This window comes from Rhinoderma darwinii, chromosome 2 (assembly GCF_050947455.1).
Source record: "Rhinoderma darwinii isolate aRhiDar2 chromosome 2, aRhiDar2.hap1, whole genome shotgun sequence".
Taxonomy (NCBI): Eukaryota; Metazoa; Chordata; class Amphibia; order Anura; family Rhinodermatidae; genus Rhinoderma; species Rhinoderma darwinii.
In genome coordinates, this window is record NC_134688.1 from 400,149,817 (window position 1) to 400,173,269 (window position 23,453).

A 23,453-nucleotide genomic window follows, 5' to 3' on the forward strand; every position below is an offset into this window, starting at 1 on the left:
TAAAAAAAAGAAATCAATATTATAACTATCTGATCAAACATTTGCTTACTATGGGCACTCTCTCAATAAAGAATATACTTCAATGTTATTTATATTGGACAAATCATATGACAGAAAGGTCATGTCCTATGATAAAGTCGCTAGAAAATCCATCCATCCAGATCTGCGGTTTCTCCTGATATAATTGTTTGCGTATCTCCTATAAGTAATGTGTCACACATTGGTAACATTACAGGATGTGAAGAGCTATTCTGTACATTTCTAATGACTCCATATTCTATTTTTATCCAGCGATTTGTGAAACCATGTGAGCATACTGCATTACCGTTGAGAGCGATATGTGATTAAATTATTTGTATCCTTTTGTTACCCGCAATCCTTCTTGTATGTTGAAGTACTTTTCTTGCCGTAGGTATTGCCACGCTGATCAGGATGACATTGATAACCTTAAAAAAAGATGGATAGGGCATAAACTGGATAAGTAAGTGATCCACACAATTATTTAATAAATATTTCCTTTAAAAACAGAATACGTTAAGACTTAAAATCCATGATACTGTTGGTTGCATTGAATAGACCACTCGTTTTATACTCTCTATGGATGTGCTATGTAATGTTACTCATTACACACATTGGAATGTTGTTTTATATCTCACTTATATAATGAATGTATAAAATACGTAAAAAACAAATCTTCGGTTGAAGTTCAATGTGTTTATGTAACATTAAATATGTGTGGGGGCTTCCAGTGCGATTCATGGACACCTTCACTAAGGAATGCCAATAACTTGCATTTTTGTGTATCTTGGCCAAGTGTTTTTTTGTTTTTTTTTATGACTCCTTGATAATTCAATGGAAAAAAAAAAATAAGTTAAATATGATCAATTGCAATGTGATCTACTAGGAAATCAGGCTCTTGCAGGTTTTTGTAAGGGTATGTTCACACGAGGGCGTCCGTAACGGCTGAAATGACGGGGATGTTTCAGCCTGAAAACATCCCCGTAATTTCAGCCGTAACGGCATGTGCAGGTGCTTGAACGCCACGTCCATTACGGACGTAATTGGCGCTGCTATTCATTGGAGTCAATGAGTAACGGCTCCAATTACGCCCAAAGAAGTGACAGGTCACTTCTTTGACGCGGGCGTCTATTTACGCGCCGTCATTTGACAGCGGTGCGTAAATTACGCCTCGTGTGAACAGACAAACGTCTGCCCATTGCTTTCAGTGGGCAGATGTTTGTCAACGCTATTGAGGCGCTATTTTCGGACGTAATTCGGGGCAAAAATGCCCGAATTACGTCCGTAAATAGGCCGTGTGAACATACCCTAAATGTTAAACCCATTTTTTTTTTTTTTTTATAGATTTTTTCTTTTTAAAGCGGATCGGTCACCGGATTTCACAATCTAAACTGACATTATTAAATAGATCTCGAAGGCCCCATACACACGACCGTGCCCGCAATCGTCTGCTAACGTTCTCCTGTATTTTCGGGCCATGCTCCCATAAAAAGTATGGGAGCACGGCAAGTAAAACACGAAAAAACGGACATGCTCCATAATTCCCAGCACAGTTCTATGGCACGGACACCCATCCGTAGCGATACGGAAAGGTGTCCGCAGCTAATAGAACTGAATGGGTCCGTAAAACCGTGGACCGTGTTACGGTCCGCAGATTTACAGTCAGGTGCGCGTGGGGCCTTAGACCTGAAGAAGTTGGTGTACCTACTTTGAAAATCTGTGTAAAAAATGGCTGTATAATCCTTTCTCAAGTATAAGCATAATGTAATCTCAATCTCTTCCCACCTAGAGCTGACAAGCTTTTATCAGTGTTCCTCCTCCCCCTCAACCTGCTCAAATCATACACATGCTCAGTAAAAGCTACTTTTTCCCTGTTTTTGTAGTAAAAGATAACAGTAGATGGAGTTAGAAGCTGTAATTCCACAACAAGAGCGCTGCAGCTTGTACTGAGCATGTGCGAGATTTCATCATAATGCGGGGGTAGGGGTACCCTTATACGTAGGTGCTTGTCAGCTTTAGGTAGAAGGAGATTGAGATTACATTATGCTTATACTTGGTCTCATAAAATGCTCATTTTAATTTCTGGCAGAAAAACTTTGAGAAAAGATGATACAGCCATTCTGGTATAGATAACAAAATAAATCCACAAGCTTCATCAGGTCTAAGATATCCATTTAATAATGTCTGCAGTTTGTATTGTGAAATCTGATGACAGATCCTCTTGTAGAACCAACAGAAATACCACGTAAAAAAAATTGAAATATATGCAAATAAAGGAAAGCATAAAAACGACGATGGTGGTCTAAAGGGAAAATAAACAACTAAAGCAAAATGTATTCATGTTATCTACATAATAAATTTATATTGCATAGAAGTATTCACATTTTATTCTATTATAGAGGGTATGCACATTGATTTCCAGCGCATTTACTTTTTATAACCCCTTAGGCTTAAGGTGGCTAGCCGCACACCATACACCTGCATGGCAACTAGAGTAAATATTAAATTCCTATCAGGCCCGCATATTATTACTATTAAATACTTGAGTAATTATAATTACTATAATGAGAAGCTTTATTTTAAAGTGAATGTCTGCCCTTGAACACCAATAATGTTAGATCTACGTATAGGAAGTCTAAAATTTGGTGCTGATCCATTTCACAATTCATCTTTTTTATGGTGCTCAAATTTTTTTATTCATGGTTCCAAATCTCCTTGCATAGACCATGAAATGATTCTGGCTGCCTCCGATAGGTAAACATATTGCATACTATTAATATACTGAGCTCCAAAAGCAAACATTATGCAGTTCGTTCCTAAACTGCAGGCGGACAGAATTATATTGTTTATCTGTCTGTTAATACAGGGAATTTGGGGCTCTGTATAAAAAAATAAATCTTATATAAAGATATTTTAAGAAATTAATTCACACCGACTGTTGAACCGAAAACGGTCATTATGGTAAAAGGTGGACATACACTTTTAGGCCCCATGCACACGACCGTAAAAATCGCCCGTAATTACGGACCGTATTTCTGTCCGTAATTACGGGAACATTCATTTCTATGGCCGACGGACACCTTCCCGTATGTCTACGGGGGGGTGTCCGTGCTGTAGAAACCGGCCGAAAAAAATAGGACATGTCCTATTTTTTTATTTTACGGACCGTGCTTCTATACTTTATAGTGGGAGCACGGCCCGTTAAAACGGGGTCGTGCTTACTGGCACGGTCATGTGCATGAAGCCTAAGGCCACTATACGTAATTTGACTGATGGAATAGTAAAACTTTACATTGGTGTGCATCTATGGTAAATTTTTAAAGTTATCCTTCAAATTTATTTAGGCCAATGAAGCCAATTTTTCTAATTCTGATTATAGAAAATCTGTCTTGCTCTAATAATTGAGTGAAGTTTTAAGCAGATGGATTTTATTTTATTTTTTTAGAACCTGCAGTATCTGTGCAGCGTCTAAATCCATTGTCTTATGATCCATATTATGCATGCAAGTGAGAGCAAGTATTCTTTATATTTCCCCTAGAATTTGTACTTGGATTCTACAAAGATTTATTTTTTCTATTTTGGTGTAAAAATTTGTATAAAAGGTGTTCTCAAAGCTAATTTACATCAACCACAAAGTTCTTAATACCATATTTTTTAGACTATAGGATGTACGGGACCATAAGACGCACCCATAATTTGAACATAAAAGAGAAGAATTTTCACTGTACATTTTCTATGTGCAGTATTCAGGCAATATGGTATAGATACAGTGCCCCACCACAATGCCAGCCTCAGGGCACCAATACAATGCCAGCCATAGGGCCCCAATACAATGCCATCTACAGTGATACAAGATATTGGTAGCTATAGTTCCCTCACCCTCCTCTGAACTAACCAGACTGAATCTGTTTCTGTCGCTCCGTTCATAGTAGGGAGCGTGGCTAGAAGGTCCCTACAGATCAGAACCTGCACAGATTTACTTTGCGGTGTGTACATATGACTGTTTGTTATATTCTCACCCACAAAAGTCTGTGTGTAGGATGTGACTGTTTAGTGAATAGATAGCACAGAGATTCTTTACACACCGGACAGGACATGCTGCATCCATAACACTGCACTGCAAGGACCTTTTGAAGCACAGAGCGCCGTCTCCTGCTTCTTCATACACTGGCCGCTGCCTGCATTATGACTATTAGAGCACCAGAAGATTACAGCTTAGTTTTTTGGACAAAAAGTGAGTCCAATAGTCAGAAAAATACGGTATTTAGTACGTTTGTATCAATTATGCTTTTTGTTTTCTGTAGCCTCAATCGATAACCAAGTTTTTTTTATTGGATAGGTGGCATATGTCCTATAAATATGTGAATCCCAGTGGGGGAAACCGTTATTATACATTATTTTTTTCATAGATCAAACTAGTGGAATTAGTTAGGAAAAATCATGCTGATTGTTAAGAATTTAATTTTATCCTAAACCAGTAGGACAAAAAAAAAATGGTCTGCCTATAGTCCATTGAGTTACACTAGTAATATAAACCTTAATCCATTATTCAAGTGACTTTTTCAACTCTGTTATATTTTCCTCTTCCCATCTAATTTTTAACATTTCAAAGCAACTTCTTATTCTTTAATATGTTAATGATAAAATATAATTTTATAAAAAAAATAACTTGTCCAGTTTTATTGGAAGCCTATGATTAAAGAGTGTAAACTTCTTAAAGTATAACCAACTAGTAGGACCTATAGGCAGATTCACTGACCTGGATGTTTTTGGGTAAATTATGGGCATTTGGGAATGAATGACCCCCCTACCTTTTACATACAGTAAGGTTGTGGGACAGTCACATATTTCCTTAAAGTGTAGCTAAACGTTATAGAGACATGTCAGAAGTTTGGATTGGTGGGGGTCCGAGCACTGAGACCCCCACCAATCGCTAGAACGAAGCGGCTAAATCCAGTGGCGGATTAAGTAGACCATGGGCCCTGGGCTGTTACCCAAACTTGGGCCCCCCTTCCTCACCGCCGGCCTGCCGCGCCGTAACTATTTTTAACACTACCTTTTTGGGCAAGCATTAACAGTGTTACGATTTCCCTTGTCACAGCGCGGTGTCCCTACATACTGACAGTATCACACTGTGCAGGGACGCAACCTCCTGACAAGGGGAATTGTCTATCAGTCCTGGACTGCAGAAAGACTTTTTGTGAAATACAAGGATTTCCTATAATAAACATGTCAGGAGAGGTGACTGATTCTCTATAAATCTAGTGACTCACAGGTGACGACGTCTCAGATTCTAGTAGTTTTTTTCCTCTTTTCTTCTCCATCCGGTCCAGCGCTCATGACGACTTCTCCCAGCCATGACTCATTTCTGCAGAATTTGCCACTCAGATGTTTTTGGCTCCTCACTTTTCCAACATTTCCACAGCTATAAACGAAAATAAAGTTATCATAGTGCCACATACTGTACCCCTAAATATAATAGCACCAAAGACTGCGCGCCTGAATATAATACCACACACTGTAAAACACCACATACAAACAGCCCCCTGTACATAGTGCCACACACAGCCCCTGTAGATATTACACCCCCCCATAGATATCGCCATACACAGCCCCCTCTATATATCACACATCCCCCCCCGTAGAGAGCGTTACACACAGCCCCCTATAGATAGTGCCATACAGCCCCCCTGTAGAGAGCGCCGCACAGCCCTCCCCCTCTTGTAAATAGCGCCAAAAAGCCCCCCTATAAAGAGCGCCACACACATACCACTGTGGATAGCACTACACAGCCCTCACCCCTTGTATATAGTGCCACACAGCGCTCCCCCTTGTATATAGTGCCTCACAGCGCTCCCCCTTGTATATAGTGCCACAAGGTTATGTACACATTTAAAAACTTTATAATATATATATATATATATGTGTGTGTGTGTGTGTGTGTGTGTGTGTGTGTGTGTGTGTGTGTGTGTGTATCAGTGTGATTGATTGATTTTATGAAAAAATATTTTTACTTTTCGAGATACAGCTGCTTTGTATCCTGTATCCGTCAGGTCAGCAGGACTGACCGGATCAGTGACACGCAGGATCCACCTCAAATCTATCACATCTAAGATTATAATTTAGCGCAGGGCCCGTGTCACTGATCCTGTCAGTCCTGCTGACCTGACGGATACAGGATACAAGCAGCTGTATCTCAAAAAGTGAAAATATTTTTTAATAAAACGTAATTACAAAGTTGCACCAAACACACATTTTTATTTAAAAAAAAATAAAAACGACGTGATTTTTGCGACGTTTTTTTCCGTAGACAATGCAGGTTTCGTTTTTTATAGTTTTTATACACACCTTTTTTGCCATTTTAGAATTTTCATTCGTAAAGTTTGAAAATAATAGTAAAAAAATAAGCTTTTTTACGTTTCAGCTATTTTTCTTTGATAATAACATAGTTTTACCCTAAAATAGACTTATTTGTAATCGTCATTGTTTACCGTAAATTTTAATATATTACATGTCTATATTAGGGTAATTGGGTCAGCGCTAGCGTTACAACAATGATTGGCAGGGGGAACGTTTTTTTTGGGGTGGGTATTTTATGTGTATTATTAAAAAATTTTTTGCACTTTACTATTTTTTTATTACTATGGTCTGTTCCGCAAAGGTCAAAAAAGACCTTTGGGGAACTTTATATATTTTTTTTCTTTCTTTTACACCATGTTTTTCCACTGTAACTGGGGCTGCACAGCAGCCCCAGTTACAGGGGAAATCAGCCCTCTCATAGTGACGATTGTCACTAATAGAGCTGTGCTGGGTCTAGTAAGACCCAGCAACAGTCTGTCAGTAACGGCACCCGGCGATCATGTGACCAGTCAAATGATCACCGGGAGGAATAGAGACAGCACCGCTGCTGCTATCTCTATTCCTTTACACAGCGTTCATTGAGCGCTGTGTAAAAGACATCGAAGAAGACAGAAGCAGCGAAAGCTGCTTCTATCTTCTCCTCAGGGTCCCCGGCAGTCACTGACAGCCGGAGACCCGACATTCAGCTGCCCAATCGCGCGGGCAGCAAGTTAAAACCCGAGCCGTAGAAAGTCTATGGCTCGGGTTTTAAGGACCCGTCCCTGACCGCTGGCGGTAAAAATACAGCCAGCGGTCGGGAACCAGTTGGGCAGGAGGATAAGCCAACTAACCTCAGCGCCGGTGACCGCCCGCCCGGCTCTTCTCTTCCAGCTTTGGAGTAACAGAACAGCCGTCCGTCGCTGTTCTGTTACTCAATGGCGGCGCCCGCACTGTCAGGGAGGCGTGTCTTACTTCTATCCCGGCCAATTTCCTGCTCCTCCCCATCTTCGGCAGTTAACAGCGCTAGCGCGCTGAATAGGTTTATAAGACGATGTGTGGTTTGGGCTGCCATGGGCCCCCTGGGAGCCTTGGGCCCCGGGCGGCCGCCCGAACCGCCCATATGATCCGCCACTGGCTGAAGCCCTCGTGTGAGCGCTCAGCCGCTTAGTTTCATCTACGGCTATGTAGATAAGAGTAACGTTTTTTATTTTTAAAAAACGAGCATTTTTGGCCAAGTTATGACCATTTTTGTATTTATGCAAATGAGGCTTGCAAAAGTACAACTGGGCGTGTTGAAAAGTAAAAGTACAATTGGGCGTGTATTATGTGCGTACATCGGGGCGTGTTTACTACTTTTACTAGCTGGGCTTTCTGACGAGAAGTATCATCCACTTCTCTTCAGAACGCCCAGCTTCTGGCAGTGCAGACACAGCCGTGTTCTCGAGAGATCACGCTGTGACGTCACTTCCCCAGGTCCTGCATTGTGTCAGACGAGCGAGGACACATCGGCACCAGAGGCTACAGATGATTCTGCAGCAGCATCGGCGTTTGCAGGTAAATCGATGTAGTTCCTTACCTGCAAACGCTGATGCTGCTGCAGAATCAACTGTAGCCTCTGGTGCCGATGTGGCCGACACGATGCAGGACCTGTGAGTGACGACACAGCGTGATCTCTCGAGAACACGCTGTGTCTGCACTGCCAGAAGCTGGGCGTTCTGAAGAGAAGTGGATGATACTTCTCATCAGAACGCCCAGCTAGTAAAAGTAGTAAACACGCCCCGATGTACGCACATAATACACTCCCAGTTGTACTTTTACTTTTCAACACGCCCAGTTGTACTTTTGCAAGCCTCATTTGCATAAATACAAAAATGGCCATAACTTGGCCAAAAATGCTCGTTTTTTAAAAATAAAAACGTTACTGTAATCTACATTGCAGCGCCTATCTGCTGCAATAGCAGATAGGGGTTGCAAAATCTGGTGACAGAGCCTCTTTAACATTTTATCATTTTTAGGGACAATGGGTATATGGCGTACAGCTTGCTTCCGTTGTAGGCAGTGCAATTGTGGTGTTCATTTTTCTTATTACCAAGTGATCTAGAGAAAAGCGCTTGCCACAAACACTGCCAACAAATAAAAAAAAATATTTTATTTTTTACTTTTCTCTTCAGTAAAGGCTTCTTTCACATTGGCGTTACTATATGTTTACATCTCTTCCATCAGAGGAAAAGAGGATCGATACATTAAATGGAAAGCAATGGTTCTGTTAGAATTACTATTGATTCAAATGGTAATTCTTTTGTATCAGTTTCTTTCCGTTTGTCTCCATTCGCTAGGTTTCCATTTATTTTTTTAATGTAAACAAAAGTTCTGCAGACTGCACTTTTGTTTCCATTAAAAAAAAAAAAATGAATCCTAGCAAACGGGAAGCAACCGATACAAAAGAATTACCATTGAAATCAATGGTAATTCTAACGGAACAGTTGCTCTCCGTTTAATGTATCGATCCTCTCTTCCTCTGACGGAAGAGATGTAAACTTCTAGTAACAGTAGTGTGAACTTGGCCTTAGTCTCACACTCTACTGCTTGCTTGGAGAGGTGGATCTCCTTGTCTTTCTTTACTGCGCAAGCTATCCACCCTCTAATCCCTAGCCGTATTCTTCATAGATAAACTGTTATTACCCACTTACGTTGGATGATGCGTCAGCCAAGTGGTTTCTCAGTAGTGACCTTGATTTCAATCATTGTGACTTACCCTTTGTATAGCACATACATACACATTAATCACATCTATGGCGGTACTCGTCCTATTTGTGCATACCACTGAAAGCTGGTAACTAATTTTTACGAGTTATGAGTTTTAGCCGCATGTTTTCATCTCTAACGTTATACACTGTTCACTGAACTCATGAAGTTTTATCACACATGCTGAAATATCTATTATCTTCCAGATCACCATTTGCTGCTGTGACAGATTATTCTGTTACAAGAAACAATGTAATTCAGCTATGCCTGGAATTAACAACAATTGTTCAGCAGGTTTGTATGATTTATGAATACAGAATTCTAAAATTGATGTTTGCTGGTTTTTGTTTTGTTTTTTGTTGCTTTAATAATATAGTGGAAAAAAGAGAAATGGAGCTGATTTTCTTTTGTGGTGTTTGACTTTTTCCTTTACTTCAGCTGCATTTCTACAATGCAGAAATAGATTTCCCTATTGTGTATTTGTAGGGGCTGCACTCAATTGTAATTTAAGGGAAAATGGGGGTATTTAGCAAGGATATCCCCAAAAACATTTAACCCATTGTTTACCTAGGCCTATGGCTTTACCTACTGTACAGTAGACAAACCTTGGTATAGGGTCCCCTTGTTTTAGTAGAAATGTTAGCAAGCTTTAACTTACACAAATATATTGGGAAGTTGATTCAATAATAATTCCCTAAAATAAGGTTCTTGTTGAAATTATTCTTTGTACAGTTGCTGTAGCTTTCTAATAAAATCATACAAGGCTGTGAGAAATTCTTATTAATTTGCGAAAACCATCAGCAGATGCTTTTTATGGCGGCCTGTAGTCTGCTACTGTACTTCAGGCAATATAGACTGTATCTGTTGTATTTATAAGACCGTGATACGAAATTAGAAATTCTCTGTAGCATTGCATGTGTATTATCGCAATGCTCTCAAGTTTTTGTGGGGCAACTGCTAAAGATGTGCAGTTGTGGTTTTAGATATTATATATGTGTTAGTTGTCTGTCTGCTATGTATTTTCTTCAGTGTTTTGCTTATTGACTTCCCTTTTAGCTCTGCTCCATTAGGACTGTGATCTCGGACTGGAGTAGTCTGAAATCTACCACCTGTTATCATTAGATGCTCAGACTGCTGCTCTGTCCTTTCCCCCATGCTTTAAACTGCAGCTCTGGCTGCTGTGTATATTGCACATGTAAACCACAATTTCAGCAGGGTCTCAGAGCATGGAGTCAATGTTAAGAAATTTTAAACAATAATATATGAAAATAAACCTCGATAAGATTTAACTCCAAGCACTCCTCTGGTCAAATATGCAAAGAAAATATCTAATTTTCGTATCAGGAGAAATGCGACACATTTTTCCATGGTACAAGCTACCTTTCCTATAGCGCTCCAGCAACTTTTTCTATTGAGCAGCAGCAATAGAATTTTGACAAAGGCCGGATTGTGGCCGAAACGTTACATATTTTCTCTATTCTATTGTCTGATCCGAAAATTTAATATTTTCTCTGCATATTTGACCAGAGGAGTGCTTGAGTTTTATCTTATCTATAATGACGGGGTGGGAACCCTATCTATAGCACCCAGACCATTTTGCAGAGTGCCACAGATTTGATCTACATTGAAAATAAACATCAGATTGAAATAATTATGAAAAATCATGAAAGAAAAATACATGACGGAGTTAAATAATTATATTTAACATGACCACATAGCTCACAGCGATCTATCCCTTCGGTCTGTTCTGTATTGTAATCTTATGAAGAAATTCATGCAAATCTCATATTGATCCTAGACGCTGACATTTGGTAGAGAAGCGCTCCAAGAATGTTAACAAGAGCCATTCTTTGGCCCCGTCCTTTATCCCTTTACTGTGATTACTGCTATAACCCTTTTCAGCGCTGTATGGAAGATGAAAGCAGAGAGGTCATGTTCTCTAGTCTAAATTAGTACATGTGTAGTGCCCCCATTCTCCGCATTACTGCTGAAGGCTCGTACATATGAATTTATTGTGGGGAAATATGTGTTTGATCTGGGTGGACATTTGCTGTTGAATATGACAGAAATGCTTCAGCTATTTTCCTTCTTGCTGTCTCTTTTTGTGTATCGGAGAAGGTTGATAAAACTTCCATGTCCTCTATCCTTCTAAAGTGTGTTATGTAAATCCATATATGTGACATACACTACATACAATGGTCCAGTATAGAGATTCCTGTGACTGACTTGCTTTTTCAGTTTAGTAATATATTGTGGATTTGTAACCTGTGCACTAAACGTAGTAAAAATTACAAAAATATGATGTTTTGGGCAACATTTTACGTTGTGTACTCAATTTGCAATGTTAAAGGATTTTTCTATACTTTGTAAATAAAGTTTATCAAAGCGAGCAGTTTGTGTCTACAAGTTCTCTTGTATAGCTTGAAATCTTTTGGCTACATTGGCGCAATGTTTGTTTACATGCAACTTTTTCATCTAATGTGATTTGCATGTGTAGAGAAGAGAAGGGGCCCCATTACAAAGATCAATATGGGCCTCCCATTAGAGTGCTGAGTTTGCCACACAGGACAGAAGGCCTATACTTTTATGTCCCTTTTCATGGCTATTGGGTCAATTCCCCACCCCTTTACTTGCTAACAAGGCAATTCTGGAGAGGAGTTCTGCACGTGATCTTGCTACTCCGTATCAAAAGGAGACCGGACCGACCAGGGTTTGGCCCCTTTTGTCCAAGGAACCCATAGCAGCTGCAAAGTCGGCCCCTCTGGTATGTGTCGTCTTGCCTTTCTTACTTATGGCACCTCCTTTTTTTAATTTATTTTTCTGCCACCCACTGAGCTAATAAAATAAAATCACTTTAGCAAAAGGGGAATGCAAGTTCTCGCACTATTCCATGAACGGGTGAGGATATTGAAGTGTGGTAGGGATATTTGGTAGGCGTTGACTTTTTCAGATTAAGTAAAGACACAAGCCATTGAAGTTTGACTATTTCATACTGTGTTGATCCCAGGTTGTTAGATACCCCTGGCTGCTAGTTACCATTTGGAGGGCACCAAACAAGCCACTTTATTTTGGCCAGGTTATTTAGACACAAGGTTAGAACAGCAAACTGGATCTTTGCTCTGGGTGAAAGTTTGTTAATCCAGAAGAAGGCAAGAACAAAAGACCTGTGAGGAAGATGCCAATTTATCCTCATTATAATAGGCAGTTTACAATAAAGTTCAACGTATATATTAGATGAAAATCATCTAAAAGGGTACATTTTTACAGTTTTAGCAGACTATCCTAAACTAACCGTTCCTGTACTTTTGCACAAATGATCATCGACAGATCTGCCGTGTCATATTTTTTTGCCTGTGACTGCAGTCAGACAACCAGCAGACGATCATTTTGGTAAACTTATATAGTTTTGTTTACCTACATTTATCTGTATTGTTGCCACTAAAATTGGCCCGCGGTACAGATAGACTACCGATTTTAGCAATTTTATCTAATATATATGGTGACCTTGCCCATAGAAAATGAATAACTTGATAACTACTGAATAAAAAATATATTTTTTTCTAAAGAAATGAACTGTAACTAGGGTAAATATTTCATAAAGTAATTCAACTCCATATCCTAATGAATGGGGATGATATACAGTGCATGCTACTCTGTACTGCTCAGCGATATACTGTGTAGGATAGTGATGGGTATCTTAAGGGAACATAGATAATTTACAAACTAGATGTGTAATTCATCACGAGTCTCGGAGCTTCAGTCGGGCGGATTCCTGAAGCGTCTTCCTTAATTACAAAATGACAGTAGGGTTTTTCCTCCACCTTTTTGTGTACCTTGTGACAGGTGATGCAGCAAAAAAGTTCTGATATTGTATCACCACTTTTTTATATATATATTGTATCGCCACTTTTTTATATATATATATATATATATATATATATATATAATCTCCAAAATGTTGTTGTTTTTTATGTAAACCCGAGCTATTCTTTTTTTCTTTTTTTCATTTTCAGGAAGACATGTTCATAATTAAAATGTCAAATTTTCTAGTTGTATAACAATTACACCCAGCATGCTATTCACCAGGCTGACGACGTGTAGCCAGGTTACTATAACCTGTATACTGATGAGCTTGTCAGAAGCCGTGGACAGCTACTTGGCTTATAACAATTATAGGTGGTGAGATTTTTCAGCTGGAACATTATACTTTTTATTTACTTAGTATCTAATAGAATGAAAGGTGAACTCCATTTTTTTTCATTAACTTCTTCTTTAAGGTAGAACATTCAATAATGTTCCTAATCTTTCCATATTCTGACCATGTTTTATTACATGAACACACTGCATGTTTATGAATTCTTTATATCGCAGTTCATTTTCAAGTTAAAGAAATTCTTTACCTACGTTCTTTCAGAAATGGAACTAATAACAGACTGAGATGTGGAATGTCATTTTTTTTTTTCTTTATGCCAAACCACCTTTTTCTTTTTTTCTCAATCCAGTTTTGGGTTGAATAGCAAACTTCTTCAGCGAAACTGGTTGCTACAGATAGACGGCCCAAAACCTCCTGTAGACCGCAGTAAGGAGAGGTGCACACAGCGTTTTTTGGGCGCTTTTTTGAGGCGTTTTTTAGGCATCTTTTTAAATTCAGCAAATGCAAAAACTGCGTCAAAAAATGCTCCAAACGAATGGCAGAGTTTTTTTCTTCTGACTTCCATGGATTTCAATGGAGGTTCAGAGGCAGAAACCGCTCCATAGTGCATGACGCTTTTTTTTTTTTCCCACGAGTGGTTAAAAAACATTTGGGGGGGGGGGGAGATGCCTCTATACATTTCTATTGAAATCAATATAGGCAGATTTAGGGCGTTTTTTGGCGCTAATTCCCACACAGCTTTCGCATCAAAATTAGTGCCAAAAATGGCTGTGTGAACTGGGCTTAAGGCACTGTTTTTAGGCATTGGGTGGCAGGGGTATTTTTTGGTGGTATTGGGCAATGTTATGGCCATTGAATGTGTGTGGTTTTATATGGTAGTATAGGGCACACTTATGTAGGCATTGGGTTCCAGGTTTTTTTTTTTACGATCTGCTGTTATGTAGACACTGTATTTATTATTATTATTATTATTATTATTATTATTATTATTATTATTATTAAAGCACCATTAACCCATTCCCCCTGCATGCATTCTGGGCCGTAATGACCAAGCAATTTTTTACGTTTTTCCATCGCCGAATTCAAAGAGCTATGACTTTTTTTATTTTCATGTGGACATGGCTGTGTGAGGACTTGTTTTTGCGGGATGAGTTGTAATTTTCAATGGCATCGTTTTGGGGTATATAGAATTTTTTTTTATTAACTTTTTTGGGGGGGGGGGATATAAAATAAACCGTGATTTAGCCATTGTTCTATGCATTTTACATTTATGCCGTCTACCGTGTGGTGTAAATAACATGCTACCTTTATTCTATGGGTCAGTACGATTACAGTGATACCAAATATGTATAGTTTTATTTATATTTTACTACTTTTGCAGAATAAAAACCCTTTTGAACTAAAATTATTTTATTTTGCACCGTCTCTTTCCAAGAGCCATAACTTTTTTATTTTTACGTCAATGTCACCATATTTCTTTTGGGGGGGGGATAGCCATTTTGCAGTTATTTGCGTTTTTTACGGCGTTTACCTTGCGGTTTAAATAATATGTATACCAAGGCATTATTGCCTGTAAAACTGGCAGGCATGGCCTAATAGACATATAGCCAGGGCAGACCTGGGAGCCTTTATTAGGCCCCCGGCTGCCATGACATCGGAGACCCGCAATTGCATTTGCGAGCCGCCAATGGGTGAGAGAGGGAGCCTCCTCCCTCTGTAAACAACTCAAATGCAGCGGTTACTAATGACCATGGCATTTTTAGGGGTTAAACAGTCAAGTCAAACTTCGATCCCTACGGTTGGAGCAGGAGACCGGCTGTCATCTGACAACTGGTTCCCCGCTCCAGCCTGCACGGGACACATAGTTGATTAGGCTGCCGTGAAAAGGCGACGGCCTAGAATAAAGCATATTAATGACCGCCGTGAAGAAGCGTATCGGCGGTCATCAAGGGGTTAACTTCCAAATATGTGGTGGTATTCTGTGGGCTATTTCACAGGATTATGGAAGCAAATTCTAGCAGAAGTATTTGGGCATTGTATGGCATTATTACAGTATTTATACACTGCAGAGTTTTTTTTTTTTTGTGTGGGCAACATAGTTCTGTCTTGTGTGAGCAATGATTGGAGAAATTATTTGAGACTGTATAAAGGTATTCGAACAATGTGTGAAAATATATAGGAAATCGTATTGTACGGGCAGTGTGCAGTATTATCTGGATACTGTAAGTTCTTGTTATAGGCATATATATTTTATGAACTTCTGCAAGAGCTTCATGGTACTACTATGTAAGAATTGCGTTGAGATCGTAGTTCTGCACTATATTTGTGATGTGGCCATATTGTTTGCAGGGGTTTAACCTCTAGACAGGTAGCGCCTTCAGATGCTTTACGTATAAATTTGGTACTGAGCAAATGTCTGGGAGTTAGCTGAAATTCACATGAACGTGTGTTTTGCATGCGCAAAAAACACAGCATAGGTCCGTGCGACGCGCGTGAAAATCACGGATGTGAAACACGTTCGTGTAACTAAGGCCTTAAAGGAAATTCTGTCACCAGAAATTGCCCTACAAAAAGCAGCAGCACAATAAGATCGTGTAGCTGCACCTGAATATAATGCTGTTTTCGTTTTTGAGATGCGTGACTCTGTTGCATATATGTAAAAGTTTATTCATAATATGCAAATGAGAAGTTTGGAGCAATGAGGGTGTCACCGTTCCTCCATTTATCTCCCTAGTCTGTCCCTCCCTTCCTTCCTTCTCGGATTGACTGGGCACTGAAGTTTTTACGTGTCGAATGTGCTCTACTGAGCATGCGCCGATTTACGTCTCACTACGCACGGATTAGTGTGACGTGATCGGTGCATGCGCAGTAGAGCCGATTCGACCCGCGAAACTTCAGTGGCCCTGTCAAGCCGAGGAGAGAGGGATGGACTAACTTTTTGGAGCAACGGTGACACCTTCGTTGCTCTAATTTGCATATTACAAATAAACATATTTCTGCAATGTAGCCACGCATCTGAAAAAGGAAAACCACATTCTATTCAGGTGCAGCTACACTATCTTACTTTGCTGCTGCTTTTATAGGGCAATTTCTGGTAACAGAATCCCTTTAAACAGTTTGGACCTCAGGCTGATTGCTTATATCTGGATCTGCATTGACGCACTATGCTATCCTATCCTATCCTGCTATCCTATACTCCGTCCTTTTGTTTGGAACTAAGATATTGGAAGATGTTTGTCAGGTTCTTCACGGTGGAGAGCTGTTGGTACATTCCCTGACTAACGAAACAATTGCATTGTAGGTTAGCTGTTGAAAAAAAGGTTACCACTTGGGGTAAAGCCACACGGAGCTGTCCTGACACGGTCGCAACACGCTGGCACGATGTAGGCGCGGCTGTCAAATACCTTGTTAAGGGGTATTCTGGTTAAACGCTCATGCGCACTGCCGCTCTATTCATTCTCTATGGGAGCGCCGGGGATAGCCGAGTGCAGTGTTCGACTTTCTCCGGCACTGCCATAGAGAATGAATAGGGGTAACTTGTTGCAACCTGCAAAATCGTGCGGCCATAAAGGGTGTATTAATTCATGGCCGCACTATTTTGCAGATAAAGGGATGGTTTACCCGCATTAACGTGCGGCCACTAACAGGCTGTTTGACAGCTGCACCGAACATGGTGCCGGCGCGGTTCTTAGCCGCATTGCGAGCGTGTCAGGGCCGCTCCGTGTGGCCTTACCCTTACACCCCAGCGTGAGGACCGTGCCAGACATCGTTCATTATCTCAGCTTCCTAAACCTCTGTGGCATGGGAGGAGGAAGTGGGAAATTAGATCCACATCTGAGTTTTCTGTTTTTTTATGAATTAACATCTGCGTTGACGTGTAGTTCTTGTTATTACTTTAATAGGGTCTTCTTTTTTTTTTTTTACTAGAAACCGTGCCAACCTTGTCCAATGTTTGAGTCTGGTATTGCAGCACATGGTCCGATTTCTGCAAATATCACCGCTCTTGTCCCTTTTTCTATAATCCCGGACGACCTCTTTAAATGTTTAAATCTGTGTAGTATACTTTTTATTTGTATGTATTCCGTTTCACACTCCTTATTGCACTAAACAAATATTTAATCAATTTCTTTGTTCTCCAACTAGAAAAAAAAGATCCATAACCAGTATTGATTAAAAGCTGTGTTGGTGTGTAGAAAATTAATCCCACGCTGTTAAAATAAAAAAATGAACGATTTGGATCAGGAAATTGTCTTCATCAAGGCTCGGAGGCTCAGATTACATAAGAGATGTTTCAATACCTCTAGAATAATATTTTAGTCTATTCAGATGATCATTACATACATACATTTTTAATAACTGCTATTCAGAAGGGTCTGATTAAAGCTTGGCGTTCTCTTGTTTAAGCAAGAATCTGAGCCCATTTTTCTGAACATATTAAAGACATTCATCTTGTAATGCATAAGCATTAGTAATCACAGGCCGGGCTTTTGGATACTTTTAGCCAATATCTTTCATGTCGCTTAGCTTTGTAATATCAGATTCTGTACTTGCATTTGCAGAGGTGCCAGGGAAAGATAAAAAGCTATAAAGCACATCAACCAAACAAAAAAAAAAAAAAAAAGCTCAGGGACAGCAACCGGAGCTAATTTTTTGTCTATGATCATGATATAATGGTTATGTTTTTTCAAAGCCTTAATGTCTCTAGACTCTCAAAAGGGTAATAGAGTTCACTTTTAAAGTCTTTGGATGAAAATTATTACGTTTTACACCAGCTTTCTTGCGTAAAAAATGTTGCAAATTTTGGTTCACGCCATTGTTGTGCTAAAATGTGACTTTTTGCTTTTCTCATCATTTTCGGAAGGTGTCTAGAAAAAGGGGCCCCCACCTGAGCAACAGATTTATCATGACCTACACCAGAGACTGGTGTAAGTTATGGCGCACATCTACACCTGCTCATAGCGCACGTCTACACCTACTCATAGTACGTGCATATCTACACCTGCTCATAACAGGCGTAGCCAAAGATGCGCCAAATATTTTTAGAGGTGTGCACCTCTTAATATATTTGGCGCATTTTCTGCTGACGTAAATTAGTCTGGCGTTTTGACACTCCAGTCTTAATATACTCCCACTCATGTTTTGTTGAGAAAGCTACTATCACAATTCATTTGGGTCACCTTGAACTGCAGAGAAAGGTACGAAACAACAATATCAAAGTAATAGGAAAGGACGGGGACGTAGCTATAGGGGATAGAGGGCTTCGCAGTCGCAACAGCGCCCCGGCTGCCTGAGAGGAGCCAAAAAACCCACTGCCACATAAGATGATACCAGTATTCTAAAGGGAACATAATGAATGAGGGGCCTCTAAACTAAATTGCATTTGGGCTCTGGAACTTCAAGTTATTCTTCTGGACAAGGATGCAGATCTTCAGAATATTTGAAAAATAAGGGTTGGTATGATGATGGTTTAGAGGCTACTGAAGAAAGATAATGTGTTGAGGTGTAATTCTGTGTGCTATTACCTTTTCTGCATCTTTCAGTAAAATACATCTCCAGGATCCATCCTTGGTATCATTTGGTATTTTTATAGTAGTTACCTGATAATCGTGGTCAACAATTCTTTAGTTGCATATAGTTTACAATCATTCTTCTTGGAACTTGCATAGAATTCCTGGGGGACTTGTGCTTTTACATAGCAGTCCATCTAAACCAACAGCTGCAGTGTAAAGCATAGCGAAGGTACAGTGCTACAGCCTGATATAGAAGGCGAATAACGACCTACCTCGGACACCCATTAAACAATCCAGCTAAGCTTGCCCTTGTTATTATGGAACAATGCTTAAAAACAGCCAAGCATGAAACACTGAAGAAAATATAGAGGAAAATACTGTCCGCACATGGTGACCTTAAGGTCCACCTTAAGGACAGATGTCACAACATGCTACAGGTGGACTTAAAAGTAACAGTATTAATAGTCTTATACCTGGTGTGAAAAACTGAACTGTATTATGAACCGTATTATAGGATATATAGTTTGGTGTGCGATGCCGTATATTGGACCACATTTTCCGTAGAAGCACTAAAAACAGTGCATCTAGGGGAAAGTATGGTCCAAAATACGACATAAGATGGAAAATGCAGAGATAATGGGTTGTTGTGTTTTTGTCTTTTTTTTGTTTTTTTTTAATATGGACTTAGAAAATACAGCTGCACACACACACACACACACACACACACACACACACACACACACACACACACACACACACACACACACACACACACACACACACACACACACACACACACACACACCCACCATTATTGAAAATCATAGATATTGTATTTGGGATCTGTGTGATAAGCAGTATAGTGTGTGGGAGGCCATGCTATGTATTTTGTTATATTTGAATTTGCAATATGAGGGAATATACTGTTTGAATAAAAACCTCAAACATAAAGGGATTTTACAGGATTTTAAAATACTGTTAAATGGACCTAAAATATTAAAATACTAAACTTTGTAATATTCTTACCTTTCCAATTCCACTCTGTCACCCTCCCTGGTCTATGGGTCCTTTGCTGTTCTTTATTTGGAATCCTATGTGATGAATGCTATTGTCAGTCATTGCCTAAAAAAATCCCTTTAAGAACAAAATACTGAAAGTTTTTTAATACAGTTTATAATTTGTATTTAGTTTCTGTACATGGCTCCGTGTATTGAGTGTTTTTTTTTCTTCTAATACATTCCTGTGAGGGCCACCATATTCTGTCCTATTCACGTGAAATGTTTTATTTGGTTTTCAGGAATGTACTGTGTATGAAACAGAAAACAAGATTCTTCATGTGGTAAGTTATTTTATTTGACATTTAGTGTATGTGGACCCCGGTGCAAAAGTTCTTCTTGGGGAGCCACCCCAACTGCTCGCTGTGGCCCGTCCATAACTTTCTCTTAAAGAGAACCTTTCACCTCCCCATACATGTGCAGCTGGTAGTGGGGAGGGCTGCGCAAACCCTCGGGCACTATTACTTTTTTTTTTTTCTCTACCTTCCTTCGTTATTTAGATATCGATGCCGTTCTATTTGGCGCCCGATATTTAAATAACCCCCTGTACTGTCAATGGGGCGTGTACTGGCAAGGGGGCGTGTTACTATGGCTGTGACACTGTCCAATCAGATATGAACAGTGTTTCAGCAAGAGCGAGGAGAGTGTGCGCGCGCACACGCTCTCACTCTTCAGCTTTCAAGATCAGTCTTCTGCCGAACTGGCAAGGGGGTGTGTCACTGCTGCGGACAGTGTAAGGGCTGTGGAGAGGAGAGCGCTTCTCTTCAGCTCTTATGAAAGATCAGTCTTGTACTTTGTCTTCCGAACTGGCAAGGGGGCGTGTCACTGCTACGGACAGTGTAAGAGCTAGGGAGCGCTTGCACTGTCCGTAGCAGAGACACGCCCCCTCACCAGTTCGGCAGACAATGTACAAGACTGATCTCTCGCAAGAGCTGAAGAGATGAGAGCGCACATGCGCGCTCTCCTCTCCACAGCTCTTACGCGGTTAGTAGCAGTGACATGCCCCCTTGCCAGTTCGGCAAAAGACGAATCTTGAAAGGTGAAGAGTGAGAGCGCGCGCGCTCGTGTACACTCTATCCTCGCTCTTGCTGTTCAAGTGTACCTAGAAGAATTGATGCGATTTTAAAGGCAAAGGGTCGTCGCATCAAATATTTATTTGATTTTAGATTTCTCTTCTATTCTTTCAAAAAAAAACAAAAAACAACACTTCTAATTTTTAAAGCATTTTTACGTTACAGCATTTTTGCACAACTCCCTAAAACTTTTGCACAGTACTACATATATTTCGGAGAAAGCATATCTATAAGACCACTCCCATTGCTATGCCACTGGATAGGATTAGATACGTTAGCTCAGCGAACAGTATCCCATGTAATGGGATTCATTTCACCGGCTCAAGCAGACCGTATCACACATGAGAGGCTTAGATACAGGGCCCCAGCAGACTGCATCACACGTGATTAGAATTAGAGACATCAGCTTAGCAGATCATATCACACATAATAGGCTTAGATACGTGGCCACAGGAGACCGTATCCATATACTAAACCTACTCGCTCCTGAGTCGCTGCGTGCTGGATCCTGACACCATTCAGCTTGACGACATGTGCGCCATGCAAAAAAAGTCCTGATGCTGAACGGCACCAGGACCCAGCGCTACGCCCGAATAGGACCTGACTCAGGAGCGCGGAGGGTAAGTGTACAGCTACTGTAGTAACAGGAGCCCTTCTAGTTCATTATATATGCCCCAGTTACTACAGTAACTGTTGACAAACGTGATGCGGGGGGCCATGGTCCCCCCTGCCTTCAGGATCCGGTCGCAACTGTGACCCGTTTAGCAGCGCTACTGTGTGTAATGATACTATTAATAGGATATTTTAAGTGTAAGCTTAAAGCCTTTAATGATTAGACCGCAGACCCTTTCATTAGCTAGATTTCAAAATGATAATATAAGGGATACAGAATAGATCCTTATTAATAACACTTCATTATAGTCAATTATATTAATGTGAGATGCAACATTTCCACTTTCTAAGGCTTTAATCAACCTTTTATCATGATTATCTAGGATGTTCTACAAATATCTTTCAATCTGATTTACAATAGAAATTTATCTCCATCAAATAGTGTTTTGTGTTAACCCTTCATGATGCCTCTCATTTTCTTTTAGTGTAAAACTCTATCAGGCGTCTGTGACCACATCATCTCGCTCTCCTCTGATCCCTTGGTTTCTCAGTCTGCCCATCTCGAAGTCATACAGCTTTCCAACATCAAGCCAAGTGAAGGGCTGGTAAGAAACGTACGGTTACTTAGAGCGAAGTAATCAGCCTTAACATTACACAGTTTGCAGTAGCTCATTTCAAGCTAGCACATTTTCGGTACATTATTGCCTGCAGTGGAGTGCCATAATAACTTAGCGCTTTGCTTCTTGATATACAGTATGTCTGTTTCTACTGCAGAATATTTCAGACACGGCTTAAGTGACCAATTTAATTATCAGTGTATGTCGGAAAGAATGCATCAGCGCATGCTGTCATTATGTACTGCTTTTCTATAGTGGAGTCACAAATGAAAATGTATTTACCATGGATTTTTTCAAATTTCTACCAAGTGTATTGCAGTGAACGGTTATACAGATGGAATCCTTTGGTACTAATCTAAGTGTGTGAAGAGAACTGCAAAAAGTCAGACAATGGGATCAAAATTGCTTCATCTCACTGTCCTAACAGTCCTATTAGATACCTAACAAAACAAGCATAAGGAGTGCTATTGTACCCATTGAACGCCCCATGGTCCTTCAATTTGGCAGGCTATAGAGCAGTGTATACTGTGTGTTTTTTTTTTTTTGTTTTTGTTTTGTACGTTTTTTTTATTTCTCATTTTCATTTCAATGGTAAGGGCAATGTGAAAGGGTAGACGAAATAAGGAACCTATTTGAGGAAATAGGGGAGTGTAGAGGGAAGGTAAAGGCGGATTAAGGATCCAAAAAACATGCAGTATTATATAATCAGATCTACTTTTTCAGCTATAGTATCGGATTTGCATCTCCGGAGCCTTAGTCTCCTCCCATGAAGTAGGCCACACCTTAAATTATATATGGCTGATTATCTGTCTGCCCTTACAAAATAATGCAGGGCATAGTGTGTGCACTACTGACAACATTTAGCGCCATCTGCAGCCTTCCTCTTGTCCCTCCCTTGATGATCTCCTCCTACTGCACTGAATTATCATATGCATATACATATGTACTTCATTCATATGCAAATGTCTATTTAGCAGACGCACCTCCCCCACAACTGTTCCTTTAGGTAAATCCGGTTCTGCTGTTTACTGATTGTAGTATCGAAAGTGTTAAAGGGGTTGTCCAGTCCCTAAAAATTGATAGGCCTCCAATATCTGATTGGTTGGAGTCTGCGTCCCGGGACCCCCGCCAATCAGCTGTTTTGAGGGGGCCGCAGCTCTTGTATGAGCTTTGCTTCCCCTTCTTTCCTTATCTGCTTGTACTGTGAATCACCGACACGCTTGTACCGGCGGTTTACAGTATTACAGCCTACTACCATTCACTTCAATGGGATAAGACTAGAAAAGAAGGGGAAGGAGTACAGGTAAGAGGGCTGCGGCCCCTACAAAACA

General features: G+C 40.1%; 1 protein-coding gene across 3 annotated transcripts in view; it reads left to right on the top strand.

Moving 5' to 3' along the window:
* Positions 1-23,453, top strand: part of CNKSR2 (connector enhancer of kinase suppressor of Ras 2) — a 371,721-nt gene that overhangs the window by 76,808 nt on the left and 271,460 nt on the right. For all 3 annotated transcript variants that reach the window (XM_075854043.1, XM_075854044.1, XM_075854045.1), the window contains exons 4-7: positions 413-481; positions 9,309-9,396; positions 20,063-20,104; positions 21,991-22,110. In XM_075854043.1, the coding sequence (XP_075710158.1) occupies positions 413-481; positions 9,309-9,396; positions 20,063-20,104; positions 21,991-22,110 (319 nt within the window). The remainder of the gene's footprint in view (positions 1-412; positions 482-9,308; positions 9,397-20,062; positions 20,105-21,990; positions 22,111-23,453) is intronic.